Here is a 22200-nt window from a genome sequence, read left to right as displayed (position 1 = left end):
GTTTTTTAATATTTGAAATATTTTGACATTTGCAAATTTACTTCTGTCGAATGATACAATTTGTTGTCTTACAAAATTCGTTCACAGATCTGTGAAACATAACATTTTATATTAACGAAGTCACATTCTATATTTAAGATAACCTACAGAGACAAATTTTAAAACTCATTTGTGGCAAGAACACATTTTTGCTCAAGCTTAAGAAAAATTTCTCTCTTCTACTTTTAGTAAATTGCTAACCTTTTTGATATTGTGAACCACTAAATCATAATTTTAAATCCCACAAATGAAATGACAAACATTATTTTTTTAATGAATAAATACATTTATAAAATAAAGATCAGAGAATTTATATTTTATTGATATGTAATGCACCCATTTAATACAATAAAACTATAAATGCTAATTTAATTAAAATAAAATCTGTATTTGTATCAAAGTTATTCAAGTTAGTTTATATATTACAAAATAAATTAGGCCTATACACATTTTTAGTGAAATTTGCTCTTGCCTGTCATGGATTTTTGGCTCCTATGATGGAAAAACGTTTTTATTTTAAGCCAAAAAATATTTTTAATTATTGTGACTGGTTAAAACATTTTTTCACACAAATATTAGGGGAACCCAGAAGAAAGACTTTTTTTAATGAAAAGTATTTTTCCAATTACAAATTTATTTTGCAATATTATTCTACAAAATAATCTCCTTCGACAGATACAACCTTATTCCATCGATGAGGCAAGTTTTTAACCCCACACTTGTAAAAACTGACTGGCTGTGAGCTAAAATATTCAGAAATAAATGTTTAGCTTTACTAACACTTAAATTATATTGTAGAGACTTAAATAAATGGTAATCTGGTGGTGCTATATCGGGAGAAAATGGAGGGTGAGCAACAGCTTTCCATCTGAGAGCATTAATTTTTTCTCGCAATATGAGGCAGGCGTGTCGCCCTGTTCTCGTCGCTTAGTGCGTGTGAAGCCTACGCGCCTTCCCAATAGTTTTTAACTTCTTTGAATGCTATTCCATGAATATACTGTCTAATTTGCTAACTCCTGAATCAACATTTCTGTATTGGCTTCAATTTCTGCAGCTATGCGGTCATCATCGATAATTTTTTGTGTCCTACTTCTAAGCTTGTCTTCCAAACAAAAATTCCAGATTTAAATCCTTTGAACCATTTTTGAATTTGACGAACCAGTAAAACTTAACCATAGACGGCACAAATATTTTTGGTTGCTGTGGTTGCCGATTTTTTTTGTGAAATTCAGGTAGCATACAAATGCGTAAAAATACCGTATCGGAACGAAATCTTTCATTGAAACTTAGGGTGTTTTTTGTTGTTATGTTCGTAACACACTCTCCAGAGGTTAATGCAAACACTACTAAAAGAAAGACATGTGACCCGAACAACAAATACGTCACAACTGGCCGTCAAAGTTATTTAGTATAAAAACATCCTTTCTTTTGGGTACTGCTAATATATTGTCGAAAATTAGATCAAAACTTTTCTTGCTTTTTCACTCAGCAAATGAAAGTGGGAACGCTCAGTATCGAGCGTTCTCACTACGACGGTGACGACACGATTTTATTGCTTTTGATTTTTGACTTCTGAGAAGGGATAATTATTTTTTGCGCTCTCCTATTGGTTAAAATTCAGTTTAGATATGCTTCATTCGATTCTCACTTATTGTAAACGCGCCGGCATGATTTTATAGCTTTTGACGTGGATTCTAATCAGGAAGTGGCATTTGCTCCTCCCCTATTGAATTTTAGCTCAATGAAATCGTAATTTAAAAAATAATACTGAATGGCCACCTTTTGCATTTATAGAAATAGCTTAAATGTAAAAAGATTATCTGTGAATTTTTGTTCATTTATTGATGCTGTGAAAGCTAAAAAAACGGAAAAAGGTTACCTCAGAAATTTTTGTTCGTTTTAAAATGTCTGAGATGACTTTTTTTAGCTTCCTCCAACATCCCTAAACGAACAAAAATTTCTTAGATGACCTGTTTTTAGAGCCCGGGGCGCTGAATGTTCTCGGGCCGGTCCTGGTTATTAGATTAAATATTAAAACCTATTTACATAATGAATACCTTTTATAAATTCAAATTTATAAATATATACATATTTTTAGAACTGTAAAAAAACAAAATTTACTATATAATCTCTGTTTTATAAAATGCTAATTATTTATTAATTGGTGTACGCCCTTTATTGAATAATATAAATATGGTTAATATTTTCTGTGTTAGGACCAAAGATGAACTTGACAGCTGTCATCAATTGATTTTGTCGGTACGATGTCAAATTGCTTAGATTTCTTGAAAAAGGACGATGACTGCAAAAATATAATAATAGCATGCACCGGAAGCGTCGCAACGATAAAATTAAAACAACTAATCAATACGCTATTCCAAGAGTCGTCAGAAAACAAAATGCAGATGAAGGTTAGGGTTTGTCGAAATATTAACTCCTGTAAAGATTTGATAATTTATTTTTTAAGATTGCTGTAGTAGCAACGCAACATGCCAAGCATTTCTTCAACGCTGATGACTTACCGCTATCGGTAAAACTGTTTTCCGACGACGACGAGTGGCAGAATTGGAGCGGCCGCGGAGATCCCGTGCTTCATATAGAACTGGCGAAATGGGCCGATGGAATGGTGATCGCTCCACTGGACGCTAATACACTGGGTAAAATGTCACAGGTATAATATTTTTTTTCCTTCTTTTTTTAAATCCAAGATGTGGTTAATTTAGTGAATTATTTTAGGGTATATGTGATAATCTTCTAACGTGCATTACACGCGCGTGGATAATGAACAAGCCTTTATTGTTCTGCCCCGCTATGAACACTAAGATGTGGGAGCATCCAATAACGTCGAGGCAAGTAGATATGTTAAAAAATTGGGGCCACATTGAAGTACCGAGCGTGAACAAAACACTAATGTGTGGCGATACGGGTATGGGGGCCATGGCTGAAGTCGAAACTATAGTCAAATATATAAAAATGTTCATCTGTAAAAAATAAATTAAACAAAATATATTTTATATAATAAAATGTATACTTTATTATATCTTACTTATAAAAATTGTCTTTTATAATGAATGTACATATATGTTTTTATCTATATATTAAATACAAATAAACAAATTATTGTGCGTAAACATTGTGTAAAATATTTATTTATTTCCAATATTCAAAATTTAAATTTTGATCTAATAAGCTCAAATATATTAAGACACTCATATTTGAGATTCAATATTTAAAGCACTTAAGCAACACTGATATATTTTGATATATAAAACTATTTATTTTATAATACGATTCATATAAAAATTACACTTTTTATCTTCCATATATTATACATATTCATCTTTATACAATTGACACATTGCTGATACAAACCTACGACAATGCAAAATAAATTGACAAAATCCTTTGGTCCCACAACATAAGATATGGGAATGATATATTATAAAATTGTGCAATATACTTAGAAATAAGCTTATATATTATATTTTCAAGGAACATTATATTATAAATGAGATTCTCTAATGTGTCATCACGAATTAATATTTCAATATTTAAATACAAAAGAATATATACAGATAAAAAATATACATAAAACTTAAATGAATGGCACCACTTCTATTTGAGATTTTCAATTCAATTAATTTTTTTATAAAAGCTTTGGTAATGTATAATACGTGTTTAGAATCTCATGATAAAACCATTTATACAAAAAGAGAAACAATCCCTCAAAAATATATATGTATTGTACTTTTTGAATGTCATGGATGCATCGTCAAATAATAATAAATTATCACTAACAAGTAAAAACAAAGTATATATGACTTCTAAAAAAATACACTGTAACAGATGGTTCGTAATTTGTAAATAACGTAACAAAAAGGAAGGTTTGTTATCACAAATTATTTCTATGGCAATGTTGAATTAAATCTATGTAAATTATAATAACAAATAAATCAATCTGAATAACTTTTAAAGATAAAAAAATAATATAATTTTGAAAACAGTCTTTTTAACTAGTCAGTCATGATAATGAATGCAGTTATTTTTAATATCAGAGTCAGAACTAAATAAATATAATATATGAAAAGTGGTAGAACGTAAAAATGCTAATTAAATTATATAAAATACAATTGTATACCAGTATCCAATAATCGATTAACTAAAATATATCCGCATGATATAATTGTGCCACCTAGAAAATGCCTCTAGTGAAATATCACATGTTAAACATACATATCCTAAAAAATAACTTAACAAATATATAAATATGTAAATTCAGAGCAATACTAAATACCTAATCTTAAATGGTTAATTTGGTAAATTTCAAAAGTACATGAATGTATTGTCGTATAATATAATAATAATATAAAATAAACGCAGATATTCGATAATTTAATTATCGCACTAATTCCACCCTGATTTTTTAAAGACACTTGTTTGTATTGATTCACGGCACTTAAATCTCCAAGTCGTCCAGTCCTTTGGACAGGCGGTGCGAGTTGATGCGCCGCCTGTGCGATCTGCGCACAGCGTCAGCTCTTCTGTACGGCTCGTTCTTCAGACCGAGCAATATGTCTTCCAATGCGCCATTGTAAACTTCGTCCTGATGCAGCAGTTTTTTCTCGGCGACGAGGTGATTCTTGTTCTTTAACTCGCTGATGACGGCATCCTGAGAAGAAATCTAATGAGTGATATTAGCATATGCAAGTTGCTCTAAATTTAGATAAGTACACATGTGCATACAATGTGACATCGTAACAAACCTGTTGTTTTTTAGGGTTGTATTTGTTGGTAACTTCTTGTGCATTTGCGCGAGCTGCATTTGCTTGCGCCAATTCCAATCTTCTCCTTTGCTCGTTTTCTTGATCAACCACCTTAAAAAAACATTAACGATTTTCAGGTCTGAATTCTGATAAAATATATAAAAAATAATTAAATGTAATTATTGCAAATTATGAATAAGATAATCATGTTTTCAAAGACTGCTGCAAAATTCAAGGTTAAAAATTGACCGATGACACTGATAAAATTTATCACCGTTCGTATATTATAAATACAAAACTACTAAATTATCACATTGTGCGTTCGACATTTCATCTTTATATAAAAAAAAATATGTTACACTGTGTATCGTCTATAGCAGTGGTCGGCAAACTTATTGGCCGAAGAGCCAAATATGTACATTACAACGATTCAAAAAAGTTCTGGGAGCCAAATCTGTTTTTTAATTTATTAAACCTTTATTATAATTTTAGACCTTCATTGAATTACGGGTACACTGAATAAAACTTGATTTCACACTTAATAAAGATTTATTCGTTGATAAACAATAATATGAAAGTAAGGTATCCATAAATTTAAATCATGACAATGACTGACAAACACTTTATGCGAACAATGTCCTTGTATCTCCTTGGAAAGTTTCAGTAAGTCAGGTTTATATGTTGTTGTTTTTAATTTTAAGCATGATTCCAGGTTCTCATCAATAAGACGACTTCTCAGTTTACTCTTGATAAAGTTCATGCTTGTAAAGGATTGTTCTCATGAATATGTAAAACCAAAAAGGGAAAGAACAGCAAACGCAAGTTTTTTCAGCTGATCGTAAGAGTCAGGAATACTATTCTAGACATTGAAAATGATCATGTCTTCATTCTCCAGGTCTTTTAAAGCAGACCACTTGTGTTGTGAACTAAAATCACATTCGTTCTTTTCCAATATTTGCAAATCAATACAAAAACGGTGAAATTTAGAGCTCCATATTTCCTTGTTTTTTAAATCCTGCAATTGTATTTTAAAGTTACCAATATCAATGCCAAAAGGAGAAAAATTCAACTCAGTTATTGTAGCATTAAGAGGATTTTTGACGAATGCTAAGGTCACTTTGCTGTTTTTAAGCTCCTGAAACCTGCTGAGAAATGCTTCCCTCATATTTAAAATTGTTGTTTTGAAATGGTGTTTGTCAATAGAGGAATTATTTTCTTGGCGAAGCTTTAGCAGGCTCGGAAAGTGAAACAATGTCTCCCTTTCAAAATCTGGAGCAAAAAGGGATCATTTGTTTTCAAATGAAATTACTTCTTCTAACATCGAAAAGATTGTGTTTCCTTTCTCTTTTAGTTTACGGTTAAGCGGATTTAGATGAAATGTAATGTCTACCATGAAATGGAAGTTTTGGATCCACCGATCGTCTGTAAGTTCTGGATAGTGAGCACCCTTCTCAAGGAGAAATGCTTCAATTTCTGGCAATAGGGACGCGAAACGTTTTAAAACGTTCCCTCTTGATAACCATCGAACCTTGTTATGAAGCAAAAGATCAGGACATAAGGTCACTCGACCAGAATTAGCGCCCGGGCTAATTGCACAAATATCCGTGGATATTTGTGCCAGAGCCGCACTCAAGGAGCCAAAGAGCCGCATGCGGCTCCGGAGCCGCACTTTGCCGACCCCTGGTCTATAGCGTAGTCCCTTTTTTATTACTATTTGTTGGCCTTTCTATGCACGTTCATCAATTCCTAGCTTATCTTAATAATCTTTCGAAGTTTCTCTGCTAATATTTGGCCCTAAAATGGTCTCCACCTGTTTCTAGTAGATCAGTGTCTCCCAACTATTTTAAAATATAATTTTATTGGTACGCAACCCAGTTTGACGTTTACTGATTTTATCATTTCAAATATAAAATAATCATTAACACTAGGTTTATGGGCAATTTAACAGGTTTCATTAAAAATATTATAAAAGTCGTAAAAAACACAAAAAATACTGTCTGATACAAATCAAATCTAAAACCTGTCAATTTAACGTGTGCCGTAAATCTAGTGTTAAAAAATTGCATTTTTTTAAAAACTGTCGAACTAATAAAAGAGCTATTTGGTTATATTTAACATAAACTTTTCTTCTAATTATAGTAAAATAGTCGCAGTATAATGTGTTAACACATTACTGACAAAATTAAATTTAAATAAAATATTTTTATTTTAACAGCTTAACGACCGAGGACTCACCCACGAGTCCTGAGAGAACCTTTTGCAGCGGCCGAGGACTCGCTCATGCGTCCTGCGTCACGCGTCTTCTTTTATTAAAAATACACTATGATACAATACAGTTTACCCTTATATTATAATGCGAGATGGTAGTATATTATTTCTACCTAATATAAAATATAAAATAAATTATATTTTACTTTAATTTTTCGTAAAAAGAGTCGTTTTATCCCACTGCGTCGCAATGCAACGAGTCGTCGCTTATTTTAGTTTGTTATATTCTAATATTTTTGGGCTAGTGTGTCGTTTGGTAACGGTTCTCCAAGCCGCTCCCACTTACAGTGACCATATTTTTTGCATTATGGAATATTATATTTTTATTTATTGTTGTTGTTATTATTAAGTGATAATTTATAGTAAAAGTTAGTTAATAATAATAAAAACAGTGAATTGCGTATTTACAAAAATAGTTAAATAATCATTAAGGAAATTTTTGAAATTTGACAACGTTGATTAGTGCACGATTTTTTTTGAACACCACATTAGCTTAAAAATGTGATAATTAAATTAATAACATGTATGTTTAAATGCTTCTAAAATTTTTTGTATAAACGATTTATAAAAAATATCCATTTATAATATATAATAATTTGCACTCACTAAATTTTTTGGCGTCGTAAAAACATTTGTCATTATGAAGAAAATGAACTGGATGAGTGCAAATTTGTCACACGCGGTCTATGTTCACGTACACTTGAATTAGAATTGCTTTCGCACAATTCACTATGTTCACAATCACTGGGGGCGTTAAACAACGCGTCTTCAAAATTTTCGAAAAAGGCTTAATTTCTTTCGTCCATTTTGCCGGGATTGAAAATAAAATTTTTAAATCAAAATCACAATCACAAAGGATCACAGAGAGAAGAGCAATTTTCGCGATACGTTTCGACCGATAGTTTAGAGGAGACTAAATATATTGCATTACTTCGATTATAAAATGCATTTTTTTATCTGTGTGGAATTCCCGAATTTGGGAATTCCACAATAAAAAAAGTGTCAAATACCCTAATAGATGAATTCTTAAAAGGTATGCACAAGGTAAGCTGATAAAACGGGCCAGGTAGTGGCGATTTAACCTTTGAGAATAACATTGATTGTAATTTATAGTAAATATTTAATATTATATTTGTAAACAAGTTTTTTTTTGTTATATCACTTAATTATGCAGCGCACAGATTTAAAAACACTGGTTAAATTACGTAATTACAATAAATTTATGCAAAAAATCATAAGGAAGCTACAAATTAAATTTCGATAAAATATATTATTTGGTTTACAAGTTATAGGGAATTTACTAAAAAAGGTAATTTTTTGCTATTATTCCGCGAAATCTCCCGGCCACCAAGGTAAGTTCGGCAAAAAAACACTGGGCGTTAAGCTGGTAAAAAATATAGTGCTTAGATGTGTTATAAGATTAAGAATAATAAATTAACAATAACAATAGATAAAATCGTAAACTATTTTTTTTAATAATAATTTCTTAAATAAAATATTATCATAATATTTTGGTGAATTGCTAAACTCCTTGTAGTGTATGCGAATATTATGGGCTGATCTAACTTGTGTTTCATGTAAATAACCAATACAAAATTAAGTAGAAAATATCTTTCCTAAGATTAGAGCCAATGTATCTATCGCAAGTGCAGGTAGTAAATTGTCAACAATGAATCTTTTAGAAATGGGCGTAGGCCTTCGCTCAAAGAAATTGCGGGGCATACAATATAATTAGAAAGAAGCTGTTCTGAGAATTAATGTTTGGTTTTTTGTTTATATCACCTATATAGTACCAAATTATTATTATGGAAATAATAGAAATGATGAATATTAAATATATTGAAAGCATACATGTTACTTTTAATTTAATAAAGTGCAATAAGCAAAATATTTTTAGTGAAGTGTACCGTAAATTCATTTCGTGAGTATGGGCATACAAATGGTTAGACCTGGTGGCCCAGAAATAACAAATCAAAATTTTTATTTCTAAATTTAAAAAGTGATAAAAAATCAGGTAATTAATACTAATCTATTGAAGAGTCTCACTTACTTTGTATTTGTAAGATGTTTGCCAATGATATAAATTTGTTTTCGAAACTATTATTTCAAACAAATTAGACCCAAAGGTTTAGAAACACTGGTTAAATGACGTACTTGACAGGTATTTATGCGAAAAATCATAAGGAAGCTACATATTAAATTTGAATACAATATCTTAATTGGTTTACAAGTTATAGGGAATTTACTGAAAAAGATAATTGTTTGCGATTTTTCCGTGAGAAATCGCCCGGCCACCAAGCAAAGTTCGGCAAATAAATACCGGTCGTTAAGCTGTTAAAAACATTTTTTGTGAATTTTTACAATAAATATAAATAAATATTGAAAATTTCTAATCGATTTTGTGCAAATTTCCAGTATATGTATGTGTAAGCAATTTAAAAAAAAGGTTGAGATCCACTGGTAAATTAAAACAATATTTCTGACACCTTGAATCTAGAAATTAACTGTGCTTTAAATCATTTCATTTTTCAAATAGAATAATTAAGTTTCTTTTTAATGGGCGTTAGATTATGTACCTAATTAAAGTTAAGTAATAAAATGATTTGTTTTTTCACGCCTTAATTTTTAAAACGATAAACGTTTGAGAAGCACTGGTTGAATTGTAGCAAAATTTTGTAAAAACTAAATGCTTTCATTGAAATCTAATACTGTATGTAATATGTATATAATTACAAATCATGTCCCATGAACCATACGTTTATTCATATTCAACACTTGGCTTAATCATAATACAAAATTATCAAATCAAAGAAGATTTTGCGTAGGCAAAAGGTTAATTGACACAACCCAACGTTTACTGCCCTACATTCTTTAAATTAAAGAGTTCAAGCGTACCTTAAACGTTCTCGTGAAACGCGAAATCAACGAGAAGAACATTGTGGCGTCGCAAGATCTCGACGTTTCGCCGAAATATTCAACGCATTCGTTGAACGTTTCTTGAGCCGTCTTCACTTCGACCTTCAACCTCTTCAGTTTGTCCTCGGTGTTCGATAAAAAGTCTCGCAACACCGCATTGTGATGACTCTTTAAGTTTCCTCTGGCTTCGGATTCTTTCCGCACCGCTTCCATTCCTCGTTCAATTTCTTGAACGTCAGAAACGACATTCTCCAAAGACACTAAAAAATTCAACAATATTAATCTCAAATCATTATCAATAAAAATAAATAACATAAAAGAATTACCTTGAGCCGCTTTATTGGTATACAACAGCTCAGCTTCAAAAGTGAGCAAATCGGGAAAGTTATCCCTGATTGTACTGACTATGTAATGCAGTAATGAGATTCTCTTATCGGTTGATTTTGTATCTAGTAAATTATCGAGGGATTGCAGTTTGAATCCGTACGCAGGTCCCCTTCGGCTGCTGTTCAGATAATTGCCGAAAGCCAAGATAACCTCTAGAATATTTCTAAGCTTATGGGAGTTCTTCACAGAAGAAGCAGCCGATATGATGGCGTGCAGTTGCGGCGTGATTAAATTCAGAGTATCCGTGAAGTTGCCCATGTAGTTCATGATGGATAATTTGGCCGATATACGTTCGACTTTCGTCAGTTGCATAACGAATTTATCCTCTTCCGTGAGCAAGTTGACGTTCTTCTTTTCGGCTGCGTATTCCTTGTAAGCTTTGGACTCTTGCTCGGTCGGAACCATTCGTTGTAGTATTTCAACATTCTCTAATGGTAACTGTTTCAGATCTAAGGCGTTGATTGCAATGATCACTTTTTCGACGGGTATGCTAAGTTTTCTTCTCGATATTGCTGTGAATTAAATTATTTAAGATAAATGTGTGGATTTGAATTATTGTGGGGGTAAAAAGAAGATGTTATGCGAATGATTATTATATGTATAGCGTTTCTTAATAATAAAGAAAGAATTTTTTAAATTCTTTCATAGAAATGCGTTTTGTGACAATGGCTACTTTTCAATCTAAAACCACATCATAAAAAACCGCATTATTTAAAACAATTTAGCATATATACAATTAACTAAATTATTATCATTTCGACTGATATTTTTATATGGCTTTTTAATATTTTATTTAGATTTTTTAATCTCTCGTTTCATTCAAAACCCCTGAAGAGAATCGCAAAGTCAACCGATAATTTTTATATTGATTTAATATAAGATTCATATTAATAATTACCGATATTCCTCAATCTTGTGTGCTCCATCAGCGTTATATTATCAGGTTTCTTAAACCGCTTACTCGGGAACGTATTTATTCCGTCAATCTCAGAATTCGATTGATTCTTCAAACCACCAATGTTAATACCAATCTTGAACTTTTCTTCAAACTCCGAAAAATTGATTCTCTTATTGACCTTTTCTTCGTCTAATTCGTTGAATATTGTACCGCGTACCTATAATAACGCAACACATAAATACAATTATCGATTTAAATTATTTTTATAATTATTAACATACCTGATTCGGTTTTAGTGCGATCCAATTGAGCGTCGGAAGTTTGTATTTGGTTTGAACTTTGCGTTTGATTGTCATCGCATCTGCTGACATTGGAGGAGACATCATGCCTGGAGCTGGTGGCGCTGGAGGAGCAGGGGGCGCAGGTGGGGCTGGCGGTGCTGGAATGGATGGGGGCGCAGGAGGAGGCGGCGGCGGCGGAGTAATCACAGTTGGCGGAATGACAACGGAATGTTTTGAAATGGAAGGATCTGAATTTGACTGTATTCCGTTCGAAATATTATCTGCATGAGAAGATATAGCACCCACTGGAAAAAACATTAGCATAAATATACAATAACGCTATCTAAAATTTATATTAATAATCTTACTAGAAGTTCCTCTAGGTAAAGTCGTAGATTCCAACTCTTGAATTTTGTTCTCGAGCATCGACTGACGCTTTCTGGAATCCATCTGAGCTCTTCTCAAAGTGGAAACTTCTTCGATAACCTGCCTTCTAGCCTCGTCCAACTGATCTCGTTCGTTACGTAAACGTTCAAGTTCCGATTGTAGAGTGCCGATTTTATGAAGAGCCTCATTTTCTATTAGTCCTACTCTTTCGTTTGCCTATTATTAAAATAAAATAAAATTAACACTCTAAAAATAGTTTAATAATATAAATAAAAACTCACGTGTCCTAATTCATCTTCAAGTTCGTTGACTCGTTCTATAGCTGCAGTCTTAGTTTCGCTATCTTCCATCAGAGCGGCCACGTCAAAAGCATTATCTAAATAAGCAGAGATTTGTACCTGGTAAAGAAAATGTTTATTAGTTTGTGTTTTTATTAGCATAACGTAGAAAATTATACCTGCAGCTCATCACTATCGAACAATCGAAGATTTTCCAGATATTCGTCGAGTTTCAATTGTGTAAACTCATATTGTAAATGCACTCTATAATTCATATTTTCAACTGAATGAACAATGATATTTACAAACTGCATACACGCCACCTAAAAAGCAACATGAAACAATTAAAAACCACAATCGTTAAAACGATATGATAATAAAAAACAAACAACTAAAAATAGATACCATAAATTCGATGTGAAAGTTATCATAGTTCATGAAGTACTCCATGAGCGTTTGGAATCTGTGTTCTTCCTCGCAGACTAGTTTAAAGTTGTCGAACGCAGACAGTATGATTTGATGACCACCTTTGACCAAGCAGATGGCGGCGAGAAGTTCTAAAACCAAAGCTTTTGTGCGCATCGAGTGATGCGAAAGGCTCAGTGTGATGCTGTTGATTGCCTCTCGATGTTGGATCACCATATTGAAACCGTACTAAAATAATAGTTGCATTTCAATTACTTTATAATTCTACCTCATGTTATATTACGATAATCTGGTTGTTCTAAGAATGTATTACTAGTCGGACATGACTTGAGAATGGTCATTTTACTGTGATGACCTAGTCAAAAGTAATATAGTTCGGTAATTTCCAAAAGAGTTTAATTACCTTATTATTAACGATTGCTCTCATGCACATGATGCAAACGTGTATATCGTCAGTGCTGAGTCCCATTTTTAATTTTGCCGCGTGTTTCGAGCGCCTCCGCACCAGAGTAGGACTGCTTTCTCCGTTTCCAACGTTTCCGTTGATCAAAGAAAGTGGTGGCCTATTGTAGTGTCTAATGGTGCTCGAATCGCCTGCATTTCCTGAATCACACCAATTAAAATAACCAACCTGTCGATTAAGAAAAGCAATATAAATACAAACCTTGAGGTTTATCGTCATTAGCGAGCGCTTTAGATTCTTCGACTCTTCGTTCGTGCCGCATCATAGTCAGTCGAAAGCTTAAATAGTCTATCAGTACGTCTAATCCTTTGTTACTGTCATCTAAAAATTCTCGTACCCATCTACAATATTAAACAGATTGTATTTTAAGTATTATGATTTAAACTTAGTGAACGATATTGTGTGACAAGAAAAAACTAGCGTGCGGATATAATTACTCACTCTATATGGTTTGTGCGCAAAGATATTTCCAAGTCTCTCAACACTTGAGTGGACGTCGACTCTCCGACCATCTTTCGTTTCTATAAATATTATGAAGATGTAAAGAAGCAACTATGATACGATATCAAGCGATATTAAAAGCAACGGTAGTCCAATATTAAATAATGCTCAAGTATCTAAATCACTATATTACCAAATTCTTAGAGATTACTACCATTGCTTACATTAGGTATACCTCAAAATAAACAATAATCACAAGAAGCATAATGAGATAATAACTAAGTAACTTATAATATAAAACGCCATTTACCCTTGAACTCCTCGACGCCTTCGGGTCCAGATAAGTCTTTAATTTGTTTAAATAATGCGCCGGTGAGTCTTTGGCGTGTACCTTGTCTTGATCGCATATTATCTCCCATTTTTTCTCGTTTTCGTAGCTTCGCAGCAATTTCGCCTTATCTGGCGGGAGATCCATGGACGCCTGACAACAAACAAAATGAATAATTATTATAGATAATGGTTTATCACACAGCGGCATGTTTTGATGTATAGTTTTATGAATTTAGGATATAATTACTTGGTGTTGAATGAAAACATGTGCCAAAAAAACCACTTAAAACATATAAGCGTAAATCAGAACACTTGAATATGGTGAGTCAGTGATGTGGCTTTGGACGTTATAATGACATCATATTACGAGGAAAAATTAAATGAAATTCGGAAAACGTATAATTTATTTGTAGAACAGTATAGTTATTAAAAATTTACTTTTTCTGCTAAATTACCGTAATGCGAAAGTATGAATGAAACTGTGTCAGGAGCCAAGACACTCATTGGTACAATAAATTATATTTAAACAGTTATAATATTGAGATGAATACAGATTAGTGGAGCATTTATTATGGAAATGTATGTTTTTATTTATATTTGCTGAACATTTTTTAAATTGCATATCATTAAATAGACTCTATATAAAATTAGAGCACACTAACCATAATATTTCAATTAAATTTTAACATTTAATATAATTTTGTAAGTACAATGTATAAATAAAATCGTTGCTTTAGATTCGATTTTCGGCTCAGAAATGAAAACAAATTTATATAATATATGATAATTTGCGTTAATAAAAAGTCCAATCACTAGCAAATTGCAAAAATAATTGCTTACCAAAAAATATTTAGCAATTTATTATTAAAAATACATAATCATGAAAATAATTGCAAATGTGCAGAGATCCATTTCAACATATTCATGGAAAAAATGATACATATCCTGCAACAAATACGGCGTAGAAGGCATTAGGAAACTACTACAATTAATTCCGTTTGCAAGAAAATTCATGTGACTAAAATTATTATAAATACAATATCTACTAAATTCATTTAAGAACATCAAGTTTATGACATTTTTATTGAATTTGTATGTTTAAAATTTTTTATATCAGTCATCACAAACCTCAGATCATTACAAACATTAACCCTGAAGTAACAAACTGTTGCATACACATACTTCCATAGCGTAAAAAAGCGAAAGTAGATGAATTGCACAAGTACAGTTTTTTACGAACACTAAAAATGCATTGCCTAACATTAAAATATAGGTAATGCACTCATTTATCATAAGCTTTATTTTATGCAGGATATTGTGGTCGTAAAATAGAAATTTGAGGAAATATTTAAATAAGAGTATCATTGGTTACATCCTGTTGATATGAACGACCCACATCAAAATATCATATATTTAAAGCAAAATACTAAATTTAAATATTAAAATTCAGCTATAGACTGCAGAGTAGTCAGTTTGTTTTATGTAAAAACAACGGGGACGTTCAATTGGAAAATTGGCAATCATAATAAATTGCTAAACGGCACCGCTGTGTGTGCAGAATTGAAGCGGACGCGGTTTCAAATATAAAAGATGCTGATAAAGCATGATTTTTTTCAAGAATCTACTAATATATGCAAAAGAATTTAATGCGTCGATTAGATTGTTTTATTAATAAAACGCTGATGCGAATAGACAATGCGAGTGAGATTAATCACGGTGGGAATTGTTACGTGAAGCGTAATGCGACAGAGGAATCGGTCGAGCGTGCAATATGTGACATTTTTTCTGCAAAGATAAAAATTAGATTCCAATGTCGAGACAATACGTTTGTGAATTAATCGAATTTTATTAATAGATGCACTATTATTAAAAATATATTATTTATTGATAAAGATCGTTATCTATGGAAATTGTACCGAAAAGTAATAGCGATTGTTAATATTACAACAGAAAGAACACTCTGGAATTTCGACGAATTAAAGATTATATTGTGGTTACAATGTGTATGACAAAATAATTTAAAATGCCCACAAATCAAAACATAATTTTTACATCTAATTACTAGATTAATTAACATTTTAACATTGGAATGTCTAGGAATACCTTTCTAAAATATCTCACACCTTTGTTTTAAACAAATTAATCTATGAGTGAATCTAAAATATAATTATGTTATGATTTATATTTTATACATAATATATGTAAACGGGACATTATCTAATATAAAATATGCTGTTTCATGCCTAGAAAAATAACATTTAAAAAAAACATCTTAGGCCTATTCTATTAACATTACAATTTATATTCAATAAAATATGATACTTCTGAAACATTTCATTGTGGCAGTACATATTTTAACGAGTACAAAAGATACTTTTTATTTACCACATTAACTGCACAACTATAGTAAGAATGTGTTGACTTTGAAATTAACACGTTTTACTGTAGAATTACTTATTTTGCCTTCAAAGAAACTGAAATGAACACATTTAGCATTGTTAGTGAAGATCTATACATTTTCAAGGAAAATATCAGTAATTAAAATCGATACACTAACAATATACACAGATTAACTGTCGGTCCCTCACTGTCACGAGGCACCGCAGCTAGTGATTGTATGAATAGCACACTCAATTTTTTTGGTTATAAATATTTTTTTGATTCGTTCTGATTTTTCTTAATCTAATTTTAGTATTTATTTATTAAAATTATATAGTTAAATCATTGTGTAGCTGTGTGCAACATTGTATAGTATAAATTGGATGAAAAGGTACACTACACTCCATACTTTTATTGTTATTTATTGGTTGGTTTAGTTTTAAAACATTGAAATTAAGGGTTGCTCAAGCAATTACTTATTAACAAATTACAATTTCTCAGCTTATGTTAAATTTTCTCATGTGCACGTTCGATAAATATGCAGTTGATCCAAGCACATTTTCTACCAATCCCGCGTTACTGTGTACTATGTGAATGACTACTTTATAATTTTTAAGTTATTGGATAATGTAGACAAACATTGTAATATTTTTAGATCTTTTGAAAATATGTTTGCACAATAATAAAACTAAACATTTTATATCATTTAAAAATAGGTAAATATTAACAAAACATTTTATATTATTTAAAAGTTGGTTTTGCAACTGGGCTAAATAATAATAATAAATAGCATCTGTTATTAAGTATATGTCATTGATTGTGTTGTAGCGCATTTTCGGTGTTTGATTACCCGCTTTCTTGAAATCGTGTTTTTTAAATGTATCTATACCAAAATATTACAGCTTGCTATTTTACTGTTATATAAATGACATAAAAGACATTAAATTTTACACCTTAAAACACAAAATATTCATACATTCAAATTTTAGTTACATTCACTAATTATAAAAAAAAAACTTAAAATCTCAACTGTCCAATCTGTTGCTTAAAACCACCCAAGGGTAAGCGTATTATGTGACTTTAAAATATGTTAATTTTGGGATCATTGTCTTTTTTATATTCATTTATACAGAATAAATTATATTAAAAAGTTATCACTGCGTGGCCAAATACACCATAAATATTAAAATAGGAAATATAATTAAAAACGATAAAAAATAATATATATAAAGTTGGTTACTACTTCATGTTTGCCCTTTTAGTTGTCAATGATTAATTTAATATCTACTCGATATCTATTACACACTTTATTTCTCATATAACCTGTAAGTATTTTGTTTTATAAAGAATATATATTGTGATTTCAACATTCTATATGAAAAATTACTACATATTAAAAAATCATATAAATCCTTAAGGTAGATACGATAACAATACAAACAATTGATTATACCAATTCCGGTTTCTCAATGGACGATTCAAGTATGTAAGTTTTGTTCTTTATATATGATACTACTATCTATTTACTCTCTTTCTCATATAACCAGCAGGTATTTTGTTTTATAAAGAACATACTAAGTTTCTTTACGAAAAATGGTCGCAAAGAACAATTTTGATTTGATACACTTGGAATGAAACAACTGAAATGTTTGTTTTTTTGACATGTTCTTTGGTTAAATTAATATAAATTATGTATGCAATTGTATACTATATTCTTATAACTTTTATCCACTAGTATGTTAGTTGCCTAAGACGCTTTATCATTATAGGCACATATGACTTTAGGATGAGAATCATATTCTCACATCCAATGTCTTGGGACAATTATATATAAGAATATAATTTTTTGTAATATTATTAACTATTGTATAAAGATCTTACTATTTTAAAGCAAATCAAAAAACTCACTCTTTAGTCTAAAAATTTGAAGGTTTCATTAAGAAGATTGTTTATATAGTTTGATTAATATATACTTGTAATTCTGGCACAAAATATGTACATATATATATTTAATTTTCATAGTTTAAAGGTACCTAGTTAATTTGCAAGCCTCACTGAGTTTATATTCAGTCAAATTCAGATTAACAAAAGTTATTTTTATTAACAACGGTGATTTTTCATTGGTCGACGGCCAAAGCCTCCATTCAAAAACAAAAGAATTCTAAGCCGGGGGCTCGGAAATCAACGTGTACTATTATAAACCGTTTATACATAGCGGTACTATTTACAGAGTAACAATTTGAACGTAGCCCATTTAAATTTTGAATTATATATAAGATGCTACATATTTATAGTGGTTTATTCAGAAAAAACATGTTTTTATAATTGACTCAATGGGTTTTCGAAACACACAACCAATAGCTGTGAAGTTTGATTAGTAGCATTTACATGAATTTTCACCATGTTGGCAAATTTATAAGTAAGACCCGGGTAGCTACGACGATAGCTTTGCGACACTTAGATGTTTGAGAAAAATTGTAATTTGAATAATCTATGCTTTTCCATAGTAGGACAAACTTAGAGAATAGGGAAACGCCTAACCTTTTGACTATTACTAGAAGATTCCAAAACCACTTGAAGAAATATAATATTTGTGCAATAAAAAAATCGATTATTTTTTTTATTATATTAGTTTTATCGTCAGTTCAAAAAGCTTCTCTTTTAATAGGATATTGAAATATTTGATAATAATAAAGAAAAATATTACAAAAAACATTGTAAACAATTAGAACAGCTCAATCTGAAGTAAGAGAAGCATGAACAAACAAAGCTAAGCAAATAAACAAACGTGAACAACTGTACAAACAATGTTTAATCCGACAAATATTTCAGTATTTGACTGCTTTATCTAGATTAATTATTACGATAGGGATAAAATAAAATCGATACACACGGAAAGCGCGAACAGTTAATGACACAAGATATTCAATTATAAATGTATATGTGTAACTTTTTTTGTTGTTATTGTGCAAGTTGCTGGTTGTTTTGTTTGCGATGTTTTCGGTGGAACGCGTCGTGGGAATCGTTCGTCGAGTTGGAAGGAAGTGGAAAACGAGTAGAAAAAAGGATCAACAGGTGACGCAAAGAATGGCGACTCACCAGGACTTTGAGGAAGCGACGCTCGACTTCCTGAGGGTCGGGCATGTCGAGCTGCCGGTTGAGAGGCTGGTGACGGCCGCGGGCGGAGCGCCTGGCCGAATGGGAGGCCTCGTGAAGAGGCACGATGGCGGGCGGAGGCCGCGCCTCCTGCGACGCGCCCGCACCCATCTCGATCGCCGTTCGCGACACCACTGACCGCAACTCGCGTTAACGCAGCCGAGCTATGACATCACCGAGCGCCGCCAAATTCGAATCGCAGTGACTCACCGAACGACCTTAACCCATTACAAAATTGCGTAAAAAAACAAGACGGCCATCTTTTCTTCAAATCACCCGCTGCTATCTAAACGCCTAAAAAATCGGCCAGAAAAAACATCGATTTATAAGTCTTAACAACATTCCTATTAGCCAACAACGATGTTTTTAATACATATATATTTATAATTGTTTACTTATTCTACCCATGGATTAAAATAATTTTATGTTATTATAAAATTCCCAAAAATATTCGACAAATAGCTAGTCACTGTATATTCCATTAAAAGCGTTGCGGTAATGTTTCTTCGTAGAACAAGTGAACAAGTCTTACATTATACTTTAAACTTTTATTTACACGGTAGTTACGTAGTTTAACTTTAAAAGTTGCTCTGATATTCCACTTACACAATTGCCGAAACACATTTATAATTATTTCTAGCATCAGATGTAATTATTATATCGATTATTTTCTAGTTAAAGAATGCATGAAAATGGGTACATACTTTTCGTAAAAAAATCATAGATTAAGTAATTAAACGTTTCTAGAAGCAGATTATACTCCTTCTTTACTAAGTAATAGTAAAATTAATATTAAAACAAATGACAAATCTATAATAAAATCTGCAGTTAACACTGTAAACCTAGCACGAATCGCGTTATTCCGTGAAATAAAATTCGATAAAAATAATTAAAAACACTGTGAAATAATAAATTGATACATTAGTATCATACTAATAGCAGAGATAAAGATAAATATTTTTTTTTCTGTTATATGATATAACTAATAACATTCATAAAACTTTTTTAAATAAATTACCTTTTTTTGAAGTCTACATGTAGGTCTACATACAGTATAATAACATATTTTAACTGTTGTGAATAAATGTGTATGCCAACTAGATATCGCACGTAGGTACTATCACAATGTCAGGCTTAATTAAGGTGACCAGACGTTCTCATTTAAGAAAGATTGTACTCCTCAAACAAAATTATTCTCATTTTGTCCTTCTTTATCCTCCACGACCAAGAGTTTCCAAAATGCCCTTTTTATTTTTTAGCGTCTTTTGGTCAATAATACTTTTTTATGGTCACTTGCGGCTCGTCGTAGCTTTTATATATATATTGCACACTATATTTTATATAGTATGCAATACTGGAAATTATGATATATACTAAGACGTCCTCCTAAAAAATTTTGTCCCCCTTCCGAAATGACATTATTTAGCCTCCGTAGCAATTTGTCCTTCTTTGTCCTCTTTGAACAAAAATTTCCGTGATGATCTTATTTATAACTCCCGCAGCAATTTATTATTTATGGCCTTTTTATTTTTAGTGTCATCCTTTAATATTTGCAAAATCTCGTCACTTTATATACATATGTATATACACTGTATCTGTTCTCATCGTGGTGCTGCATCGTAATAGTCTTTAAGCAAGGTGACCACTCGTACTGAATTTACCAGAATAGTACTGAATTTTTTGGTCATCTATCCTGGTCGTAAGATGTAACTAGTACACTTTTTTAAGAATTAAAAGTTGAAATGGTTAATTTACCAAAAGAATCACAATCTGAGTTTTACTTCATAGGGCGGTTCATTTCGTTTGGCTTTCGTAAGGTGACCAGAGGTCACTTTCTGTCCTCCAATTTTTTGTCAGAAATTTTATCCTTCTCGAACAATGATTTGCAAGGTTACTTATTTTCAGTGTCCTCCTTTGATATTTTCAAAATCTGATCATCTTATATTTAGAATTACTTTTTTGAAAAAAAGTCCTGGTTTTGAGTTTGTGAAAAAATGGTAACCTTATCTTTAAGGCGTCTTGAAGGCCGAATTAAACTATTGGAGATTCAGAGTGACTGCCTGGTTGGACTAGATCGAAATGTCGAAGTGAAAGCGACTGCTTTTCTCGGGCTTCAAAGAGTCGTATGGGTCGATTTGACGATGCTTGTAATTGAGTTTAAGTCGAAAGTAAAATCGTAGTCCAAGTGGAAGTTTCGAGTTCAGGAGCGGTAGTTCCGAATGGAAGAGAAGCTTTAATGCTGCATTCTGGTTTTGGGCTTGCCATATCATCGATAAATAGGAGAACATCGTCCCTACTATTACTCGACTGTGAACAATCTATATAATTTAGCACATTTACATTTATTTTAAAGTTTAGTCATCTAACAAATTAATAGGTTCGAAATAGTGTACAACTAAAAATTAAATTATGTTAAGTTATACTATACTATGAAATCATATATTGATAGAAAAAGATTGAATTTTTATATTTTATTTTTCAGCAATATTAAACATATCTACGAAATAAGCATTTAAATATCCGATTATTTTTCTTTTTACAAGAAACCTTCTTAATAAATTAACGATTTTAATTTTAGCTCAAACTAAGATATAAGTTGATGCTTTCAGTTTACATTAAATTCCAAGCCTCTAGCTCTCTTTGTATCTTAAAATACAGCATTGCAAATACTCAAGAGAATTTTCTTTGTGATATCTTCTTCAGGAGTATTTCAAAATTATTTGCATAAAAGTTAATCTAAGATGAATAATACCACATTTACTTTTAAATACATACTATAAAAAAACAA

At 31.4% G+C, this 22200-nt stretch overlaps 2 protein-coding genes across 2 annotated transcripts; one reads left to right on the top strand and one right to left on the bottom strand.

Annotated features, from left to right (window-relative positions):
• The first annotated feature begins 2248 nt into the window (after positions 1-2248).
• Positions 2249-3170, top strand: Ppcdc (phosphopantothenoylcysteine decarboxylase). Its single transcript, XM_088204977.1, has 3 exons — positions 2249-2450; positions 2507-2710; positions 2776-3170. The coding sequence occupies exons 1-3, from the start codon at positions 2304-2306 to the stop codon at positions 3031-3033; spliced, it is 609 nt and encodes a 202-aa protein (XP_088061103.1). The 5' UTR covers positions 2249-2303; the 3' UTR covers positions 3034-3170.
• Positions 3049-19548, bottom strand: Frl (formin-like protein). Its single transcript, XM_088204976.1, has 15 exons — positions 19356-19548; positions 13858-14028; positions 13548-13627; positions 13308-13447; positions 13047-13246; positions 12623-12871; positions 12397-12540; positions 12221-12337; positions 11921-12155; positions 11553-11857; positions 11272-11488; positions 10313-10885; positions 9966-10246; positions 4803-4913; positions 3049-4720 (listed from the first exon to the last, which is right to left on the bottom strand). The coding sequence occupies exons 1-15, from the start codon at positions 19521-19523 to the stop codon at positions 4496-4498; spliced, it is 3216 nt and encodes a 1071-aa protein (XP_088061102.1). The 5' UTR covers positions 19524-19548; the 3' UTR covers positions 3049-4495.
• Positions 19549-22200: the final 2652 nt, after the last annotated feature.

Source organism: Plectrocnemia conspersa, unplaced genomic scaffold (genome assembly GCF_051122295.1).
Source record: "Plectrocnemia conspersa isolate PC_06_02 unplaced genomic scaffold, ASM5112229v1 ptg000002l, whole genome shotgun sequence".
Classification (NCBI taxonomy): domain Eukaryota; kingdom Metazoa; phylum Arthropoda; class Insecta; order Trichoptera; family Polycentropodidae; genus Plectrocnemia; species Plectrocnemia conspersa.
Note: the sequence above shows the minus strand (reverse complement) of the source record. Positions and strands in the feature narration are given on the sequence as shown.